Genomic DNA, 10,136 nt, shown 5'->3' with positions numbered 1-10,136 from the left:
CGAGTAAGTGATCACTTTACCATTGGAACTCTAAGGGTAGGGACTGCTGGTTTGATCCGCCCACTCGTAGGGGTCGCACCTCTTACATAGACGAGTGCCTAGTATGGTCATGGGGCAGTACTATGGGTTTGAGCCCGCTCGTAGAGGTCGCTCCTCTTACGCAGACGAGCGCCTTGTTTTCCGGCACAACGTCCGCGCGTAACCCGCGGGACGGTATTACAGCATATATTCGCTCGTAGTGGCAGCGCCACTTACACAGACGAGCACAGTTTTCCAGAAGTGTCCGCGCGTAACCCGCGGGACGGTATTACGTTATTTTAGCTCGTAGTGGCAGCGCCACTTAGACGAGCACAGTTCCCAAAAATGTTCGCGCGTAACCCGCGGAACGATTTTATCAGAATATGTTGATATAACTATGTTTTACCAAGCATGTGTTTAATGATGCTACCAGAATTATGTTTCAGAATGATTTGTATCAAGATTATGATGCAATACGATTTATCAAGTTACTAAAACTTGTGAACTCACTCAGTTTATACTGATTCAAATGTTTTTACGTGTCTTTCAGGAGATAACTAGGTAGCGCATGGAGTCACACTTAGAGCACCACACGCTGAACATCTAAAACAAGCTTTTTGGAAGATTTTGGTTTTATCCCCTCGATGCGCACGGTTACCCGCCGCGCAAGGGGATATGGCGAGAAAATCTTCAGTTTTTGTACTTGGATGTTTTTATGTAATACTTAAACAATGTAATGTATTTGTATTAAACTTCTCATGCGCAATAAAAATCTTTGAATGTTTTGCAATGGCCCGTGCTTAAGTATCAATCCCCACTCGCGCGCGCCCGGCTGTTTCCGCCGCTCAGGGCCGGGTGTGACAGTAAACCCTACCATAAATGCATAGTATCTTTGCGCAAAATATGATCAAGAAATATTGATGATGGGGCCAATGAACTCAACAACAAACTACCTGAAAAAGAAAAAAAGCATAAACTACGATCAGTTACATTGATGCAATAAATAATTCAATTACTTTGGATTAAAATATACCCCACAAACAGGTTGAAGCTTTCAAAATATTCAACAGTGGCATTTTCGGACTTTACAATTAGGATAAGGGTAATGGGGCTTGGTTGAGCCCCAAGTGAGCCAAGCAAAATCTCACACATAGGCGATGACATGGCCATGGATCAAACCCCTCAACCAAGCCCCAGAGGGTGTAGTGGTCCAGGTGATCCGGGGCTTGATCCAGTTATTTATTTATTTATTTTAAATATTAATTTTAATATAAATATTAATATTCTTCTTCACCTTCACCGATCACCGGACCACCACCACCACCACAGATCACACCACCACCACCATCCGGGGCTTCTTCCTCGGATCGTTCACACCACCACATGGCTTCTTCACTTTCACCGATCACCGGACCACCGGACCACCACCACAGATCACACCATCGGACCTACTCTCAAAAACCCAGCATACACACACTCCTCTCTCTCTCTCTCTCTCTCAAAACATACACACACTCCTCTCTCTCCCTCTTTTACGCGCCGCGGTCCCAGCCACGGGGACCAACCGCGCCCCGGCTCACCTGAGGGGTGTAGCGGTGTTCGCGAGCCACGTAGGCGGCCGCGCCCCCGTTCACCCCCCATTACCCTCAGTCTTAGTATCCATGCCACGCGTGTTACTTTTATATGCATAGATTCGAGTTGTGTTTTGTCTATGGTGAGTCAAATGGGTAAAAAACTATCGTAAAAGTGGTTTCCATATATAGACCTCCCGAATCATTTGATCGAAAAAAACGACTATTATTAAAGTAAGATTAATTTTATAAACATAAACCAGTTTTTATCCTACTTATTTGACATTCATTGAGTTGATACTCTTCCTACAAACAACATAAAACAAACTCACAACCATCCTATTGTTTTTATCATTTATATGTTCCAATAACAATTACTTAATACTATAGGTGTACCATACCATCTTGGTTTATCTGACACAGAACAATATGGTCCAAATAAAAACTCAAAACATGAGGTGCCCAAACCAGATTGTTTTTAATCATTAGAATCGTATCGGAAAATACAATTATTAACAATTTTTTATTTTTTTTTGGTTCTATGGCCCATTGGTAATGGTTGTTAACATTAACCAAAACCTTGATAAACACGTAACATGTTTTTGTAAACCAGAACTAAGAAACATCACGTATCCATGATAAATACAACTGTTGATGTGGTTGTGATCTCCACCACATCACTGGAATAAGAAGCCAAACAATAAACTCAGAAAGCATCTAGTAACTTTCAATATTAATCATATAGTTTTTACTTAACAAATATCCAAAGTCAACCAAACAATTAAAAAAGTTGTGTGAACGAACCTGATTTAGAGCCTATTGGAAGACTGAACCCGTGAATGGAAAAACAATTGTAGAAGAACGAACATCAAATCACTGAGAGTCGAGCTGGGTTCCAATCGATCAGAAGAAATATTGAATGCAACAAAATTCAAATCGCCAAGAACCAAACTTGATTTGAACATCATTAAATCTCCAATAATCAATCTGATCTTACGGCAGAGAATTTTGAGATTAGGGTTTAAAATAAAACCGAGAAAACGAACATGATTAATATTATTATCTTCACCTACAAAAAACAATCATTTTAACTAAAAAGATTATTCCTAAGATAAATGGTAATCCATGGACTACAAACAAACCAGAAATATCTAATTATGCTTAATGGTTAACATCTAAATGGATGTAGGAAATCAACCATCCATGATTACATAAAGAATATTCCATAAAAAACTTTTATATACTGATTGTTAAAACTGAAAATATGATTAACTTTGGACAATCAGATGAATCGGATTAAATATGAATCAGACTGTTTAATATCGACATCAGATGATGAAGATTTATCGATTTCACATATTGATAGATTGTTTAACAATCGAAATCAGCTTTGATGCATACCTAGAATTATATTGACATTAGAGAAATAGGTTTGAGGAGTACCTTTACGCTATGTTCCAGAGTTGCAGTTAAGGAGTGAAGAGAAATGATTTGGAGTGAAAAGAAAAAAATTGATGTTCCAGAGTTTTTTTTATGAAGAGAAAGGAAGAGAGGAGAAGAGAAAAACATGAATTTTTAATGTTTATATCTTTCTTCCCAAATTGGAATGATTTGAGCAGAAAGAAAGCTATAAACATCACGTTCAAAATGCAATTCCATGTTTACCCCCATCAACATGATGGCGGAAAAATCTCCCGCTACCCACCATGTCTTCAACAACCACTGTCGATCATCCCTCTCAAATCGATTTCACCATTCTGCTTAAATCAAAAATACGACTTTGCTAGCTAATCTTAACTACTGCACCATCTATAACTATATCCATCAGTAATGTATGTTAATTTTACCTAATAGGCCTCAATTAGAATCCTAAATAAGCATAATTGTCAACAACAACAACAAAATCCGGTTACTATTTGATTATTACAAAAGCATGAGCAGATTCATTATTAAGCCTGATTATCATAACGACATAACTTCAAAAAAAAGCACAATAAAAAAATTGTAGGTACTAGGGGTGCAAACGAGTCGAGTTGAGCTCGAGTTCAACTAGGTTCAAGATTGGTTCTTTCTAACTTATGAGGGATCGAGCTCGAGCTCGAGCTCGCCTTTTCAATTGTTTTTTCAAGCTCGGCTCGGCTTGTTTATTATTCATTAATTAATTCATATACGGTTTTATTTGTTTATATATATATTGAGAAAAACTTTAAACGAGCCTTACATCTTTTCGAGCTTGTGTAGAACCTCAAACGAGCCAAAGCTCGCTCGAATTCGACTATTTAACATAAAACTATTATAGGTAATTGGTTCAGTTTTTGCAGTTGTTGTACCGAATTGTAGTTTAATTTCTCTTGAGAGCTTGGAAGCTTCTCTATTTGTTTTACTTGTTTATGTGGAAAGAAGTAAAGAGAAGATTGATCATCGATCTCAAAGCAATTTTAAGCAGAGTATGCCAATGGTGATTGAGTTTATGGTTAGGGTTAGAAGATTGGAATGATGAATATGGATTATTTTGCAGAGAGAGAGAGAGAGCACGTTTTTTGTATTTTGAAATAAATAATTAAAAGAAAATTTATGAAAAGCCAGTTGGATTAATAAAATTGTGAGAATCACATGTCGCAATTTGAATAAATATGATGAAAAATCTACTCTTTTATTAGATATGTATATTAGGTTATAAACCCATGTGATTCACGAATTTGGGTAGACAAATTTCATTGGTGCACATATTTACATAACTAAATAGGCTGCAAACAAACATTATCTGTTAGAAACGCCTTAACATATAACTAGCTATGTATATATATATATATTAGTATTACAAATAACTAATAACACTTCAAGTTAGTGCACATACTAAACAAAGTTTCATAATCCATACATATTTATAGATTTAGTCACCCAAATCATACATGATAATAATAAGCAAGTATTTTTCAACGTTTGTCTTATATATGACGTAACAGAATATGAACACGTTTAATGCATTAAAATAATTTATAAGCAAGATTATATGATCATTCTATTTAGAAGTAAATATAAAAAAGGCACAAGATGTTATATAAGTCTAAACAAAAGTTGATAGCTAATTAAGCAAAATCTAAAGAGTCAAATATCATAGCAACCAAACTCAAAGAGTCAACCAAGAAAACAACCAAATTTAAAGTCTAACTTGCAACAAAAGTAAAATACCAAACTGAAAAGACAAAAAAATAACTTAGTAAAACACCATAGATAAGTCTTTCAAAGCTGCAAAAATATAATCATTTTCTTCCTTTGAATAAACAGCTTTGGAGAGCCAATAGCGTTTTGAGCTTCATTGGATTTGATTCAATGCTTGGTTTGCATATTCACTCGGAGTTTCGTGCACATCATAAACCTCAATTAACTTACGCTTCAAATCCGAATGGCCACTTGATTCTCCAACATCTTCTTCATGTAACAAACCCTTCCCATTAACTGAAAAAAGTTTGTAAAATAAGCAAACTCTTGTTATTAAAATAATATAATATATGCATTAGTTATTGTTATAATATATAACATAATACCTTGAAATTTATAGTATCTTGAGAGTCACTTCCAACGAATATGTTATTGAAGGACTGTGTAGGACCAACCTACAAAGTAAATTAAAATGGATATGTTAAATAATTAAGATACAATATAAATCAAATATATTCAAGTATTTTTTGTATTGAGAAAATATATATTGAAAATGTACAACTACTACCTGATCAACATCAAACTTGGCTTCAAGTTTTGAGATAATGGAAGCATCTTCAGTCAACTTGTTAATAGTGAACCACTTGTAATTGTTGGTAATGTCGTAGTATGTAATATCAATTTTGAAAGCTATTTTTTTCTCCAACCAACTCATCCACTTCAGGAGGAACCATGTTAAGAGTATCATCTTGTAATATAAATTGAAAGAGTTAATAAAAGCATAAAACAATAAAGGGAAAATAGAATACCAGCAACAATAGTTTAATAGAATTTAACCTCAACAACTCTATCAAGTAATTCTCCAACCTACTTTTTGAACAACTTCCTTGCCTCACGAAGCATGATCAAACATTCTGAGAGAATCAATACCGGTACAATCTTGTAACTGTAAAGGAACTTTAAACCTACAATATATTTAAAATAATTTAACTTGGAAGATGAAAAAAAACTAATAAAATTGAATTAAGTAGTTCACACCAATAACGTGTAATGGAAAATGAAAAACTAACCTTGGAACAACTGAGATAAAGCGGCATGCTTCTGTAGGGCACTGAATTAAATGATTTGCCTCCACACCATCAGTTCCATAATCTGTGTCACTTACAATCATCATTCGTGTGACCCTTTTGTTACATTTGCTACAAGCGTTGTAGTACTAGACCAGAGCAGGTAAGATACTTATCACAATACCCATAACAATAACAGACTAAACCTAAAACATGAAAAAAAATAGTAGTTATATTCACATGTTGTGAATACAATATGCTTTAAGAAAATAGTAACAAAATGAATTACCTCTTCTGATTTGTTGACCTGGTCTATGGTATTAAAAACTTTTGGTGCATTATGTCAGTAGTTCAGTATCTAGTGTCTGTAATCGTGTTAGTTTGTTTTGTTTTGATTTGTATAGGTTGTCTTACAAGTTCGCCTAATATAAGCGAACTTGTGGACAAGCGAAGTTATAGACAACTTCGCCTAGTCTGTTAGGCGAAGTTGTCGATAACTATATATGCCTTAGCTACGGCTTTTGTTAAACAAGTTTTCAGAACGTGTAATTGTGATTTGCATATCACGTGTTAAAGGAGTTGCAATACAACGTGTCTTTTGAGTATTGTAACGTGTATTTGTGCTTGGTTTTAACGTATATCACATCGAACACTCGTATCGTCTTACGTAGGGATTCCACACCTACGTAGTACGAGATACTTCCGTGTAGATCCGGCTGGGAACCTACAAAAACTGTCAGGGTCAAGAAATAATCTTCAAGCGTCGGATTCTCCATATGGAGAACAGATGGAGGTAGGTACGAATTATAGTTCATGACGATTTGAAATTTGTAGCATTTCTTGTCAACTACAATTACAAACGTGCAAAACCAACATAATCAGTTAGCCTAAAAATGTGCAAAAAAAACTGCATAATGGCAGTTAGTTTCAAACACCTTTTTTTAAATAATAAACTGCATAAAAGCAGTTTTAATTTTGTTAGATACCTAAATGTGACACACTATAATGCCTTAATATGGGTATTTTAAATAAAGAATAAATGTACATTGTGTAAGGTAATGCTTATCACACACTGCTCGGGTTTGGGGATTAATAATTCCCGACACAACTTTGATCACATCTTCTAAAGTCAACTGAGAGCATTTGAACTCCCGTGTAACTTAGATTATCATGTTGAATAAATTTGATTCTGCAACAATCAGTCACAATTGCAAATTATATACTAAAAAACAATCATTTTTCCCACCTTAAAGTAACTAAAAGTTGACCCATTAGTAAAAACTTTCTTTAGACCAACTAAGTAAACAGAATTAAACCGTAACGAAACAAAAAAAATTAACCATTTAATAGGTTAAATTTGACAAGATTATAATTAGAAATTATGTATTTCCTGACAAACACACACTATGCATTTGTCATATTGATAACAACTGACAACAATTTTTCACTTATTAATAAGAACACAATCAAAGTGTAACATGATAACAATTAGCATGATCAATGATATTGAATTTAACTGAATAAAAACAAATTAAGAATAACTGTTGACTGTATGTTTAAAGTTATACATCTTATAATCTCTATGTAGTCAAGTGAGCTCCCATGTTTATCATCAAAATCTGTAATTTTGGATATCAGAGAACATAAATAAAAAACGGAAGATTCAGTGACTTCTATCTACATAAATTAACGCTTACCAGAAATCTGTGACGACGAAAATTGATCGCGAGCAAAGGAAGGAGGCGGTGGTATTGTCTGGCGATGAATGGAAGGGGGGTTATGGTTAACGGAACAATTGATTTCATCTATGAACGTTCGAATTAAGTATATAGGAAGCAATTGATCTAGAGCAAGGAAGGAGGAGGTGTCGACGGCTGATGAAGGTGAAGGTTTTTTACAGTATAAAGAATTGTATTTTTTTTAATAATAAATGAAATTTGTTTTGTTTAATCATTGTAACCGTCAAACAAGAACATGCCACTTGTCAGAATCTAAGGGAGGGGCTTTCTCTAGACGACACCTGTCCAAAAATGGCTCTCTTTTATTACTATAAAACGAGGCTATTGACCCGTGTACGACACGGGTGGAAATATATAAATCGTTAAACAACAACACTCGAGGAGACAATAACATGATATATAGTTGTTAATATAACATACTCTAAACAAAAAGTTACTTCAATATACGTACAACCAAAATAACATTGTTTCTACAATTACTATTTACATAATACAGAATTGAAAATGATAATTTCATAAACAAAAAAAAACTTTCGTTTTACAATTATTTTATAGATAAAAAAATAACCTTCCTTTATAAAATTTCATGATGAAACTATATATTATTAAAATTGTTTACCAAATTTTGTAAAATTATGTGTTTTGTTATGTCAGGTTGTTAGATAATTATTAATGGCTTTCATCATAAAGTGTAATGTAGTATTTAATGGTATGAAGTTAAATAATGTTAACTTATAATACATACATTAAACTTAATAACTTACAATTGCATGTTCAAGAGTGAAATTGCAATAAAAAATAAGTTTAGGAATTTAACTTTAGGAAAAGAGTAAACAAATATATGAAAACATCATTTCATGATGAATATTGTACATGTAGATGTCCAAAATAGGTGTATCATTATTCAAATTGCATGTTGGTAACACCAATGTAAGTATTAATGTTAGTAGGAGCACAATGATGAAGATTCCCTAATTTAAAGTTTTATAAAAAATATGTTATTTTCAAATCAACATTATAAAGAATAAACATAGCAGTTGGTCTAAACTATAATCCCAGAAGAATAGAATACAAAGGAAAACACAAAATCATTGATATCCATATTAAATTCATTGATAAAACAACACATAACATATGGAAAACACAAATTCATTGATATCCTAAGTTAAAATACGACAAATAAAACCAACTCACAATGTCAAATAAAGGACAATAAACTCAAAAACATCCAAACTCAAACCAAAAAAAAAAAGAATCCATACATGCATGCAAAACGTTGAATTTATTACGAAAATTCCAAATCTGTCCCTTTTATATCTTTTGCACTCCAACGATATCTCCCTCACCAACATTAGCATCAACAATTTGTTGTTCGTCAACCTTCGTCTTGGTTGCAGACATACCAGTGTCATCATGAACATTGTAAGTGTCATCCAACTTGCGCTTGAATTTTACATCAACGATAGGTAAAGAATTAACCTTTTCGTCAAGCGATGCAAGACGATCAGGAATAACACTGTGACAATCGTAAATTTCAGGTTAACTCCGTTAACTCAACTCCGTCAATTCAAACTTTAAGATCGTTGAATCTATAACGCACACTTCATTACATTTAAACTAGGGTTTAAATGACGCTTAACACTTACTACATGTGTAGTAGTCTTTCGGGATTTGCACCGAAACGCAAACGATTGATGAATAAATGAAACACACTAAAACACTAATGATGTGATAATTATGTGTTAGGATTATGTGTTATGTGATAATATTATTGTCATGTTAACTTAATGTGCAAGTATGATAGAATGTTCTAGAAAAACAACACTTGAAAGTAGAGGGACTAGAGTGTAACTTGTATATTTATAAATATATCACTAATAAACAAACCCTAACCTATTTTCTAAACCTACAAAGCTCCGATCGGTCTCTCTCTCCCTTGCTCTCCTTGGCAGCCGTCCACAAACACACACATATACACCATCAAATCAAGTGTTTAATCCAAGAACTAGGTGCTAGGAAGGTATAATTGATCATCCTTTATCTTCTTGTTGTTTGATTTTGATGTTTCATGGGTTAATTAAAAACCCTAGGCAGCCGATTTTGTTCTTGTATATAGCCAATATGATTGTTGTTATTTGGATAATGAATTGATAACTAGATTGATGTTGATACATGTTGATTGTTGTGTTTTTGATTTGAGTTGAAACACAAACCCTAATCTTGTATGAATGGTGTAATTGATAGGCATGGATAGTAGTTATAGTGTCTAGAGGGTTATATGGATGCATGATAGTTCATAGATAGTTAAATTGTTGAGTTTTGATGTGAACAGAATCTGGACAGAATGTGTATACGATGTTTAAGTGACTGTAACGAAGTGTAAACGTGAAAGTTGGTTGGGATTGTGGGTACTGCAGTAAACTAGGTTGAGTCTAGTTTCTATAAAGTATAAATTTGTAATTTTTGGATAAGTAGAAGTCTACTTTTATGATTTTACAAAAACGTTGTGCAAAGCTGAGCTGTTAGACCTGCTGTTAGGTTATGTTGTAAATGTTATATCTCATGAACTACGAGGCCAA

The 10,136-nt window shown here is 33.8% G+C and overlaps 1 protein-coding gene across 3 annotated transcripts; it reads right to left on the bottom strand.

Moving 5' to 3' along the window:
* Positions 1-4,702: 4,702 nt before the first annotated feature.
* LOC143570754 (uncharacterized) lies at positions 4,703-5,687 on the bottom strand. Of its 3 annotated transcripts, none has more exons than XR_013141990.1 (3): positions 5,320-5,332; positions 5,138-5,206; positions 4,703-5,048 (listed from the first exon to the last, which is right to left on the bottom strand). XR_013141990.1 is itself a non-coding variant. In XM_077056325.1 (3 exons), exons 1-3 carry the CDS (start codon positions 5,497-5,499, stop codon positions 4,906-4,908), a joined length of 381 nt encoding a protein of 126 aa, XP_076912440.1. In that variant the 5' UTR covers positions 5,500-5,545; the 3' UTR covers positions 4,703-4,905. The 3 variants fall into 3 exon arrangements, 1 of the variants encoding a protein (XP_076912440.1); XM_077056325.1 differs by having other exon boundaries at positions 4,703-5,037; positions 5,320-5,545; XR_013141989.1 differs by lacking the exons at positions 5,138-5,206; positions 5,320-5,332 and adding an exon at positions 5,561-5,687 and having other exon boundaries at positions 4,703-5,037.
* Between the last annotated feature and the right edge of the window lie 4,449 nt (positions 5,688-10,136).

This window comes from Bidens hawaiensis, unplaced genomic scaffold (assembly GCF_021521415.1).
Source record: "Bidens hawaiensis isolate Kalapana, Puna unplaced genomic scaffold, B.hawaiensis_p1.1 tig00025028_1, whole genome shotgun sequence".
Lineage (NCBI taxonomy): Eukaryota > Viridiplantae > Streptophyta > Magnoliopsida > Asterales > Asteraceae > Bidens > Bidens hawaiensis.
The sequence above is the reverse complement of the archived record's forward strand: the minus strand, read 5'-3'. Positions and strand labels throughout refer to the sequence as shown.

Excerpts from the sequence above, each read along its gene's own strand:
- LOC143570754 (XM_077056325.1), bottom strand. The coding sequence starts at position 5,499 with ATGATACTCTTAACATGGTTCCTCCTGAAGTGGATGAGTTGGTTGGAG. Across the intron at positions 5,207-5,319 it reads CCAAGTTTGATGTTGATCAG|GTTGGTCCTACACAGTCCTT; the intron begins GTAGTAGTTGTA and ends TTTACTTTGTAG. Across the intron at positions 5,038-5,137 it reads AAGATACTATAAATTTCAAG|GGTTTGTTACATGAAGAAGA; the intron begins GTATTATGTTAT and ends GTTAATGGGAAG.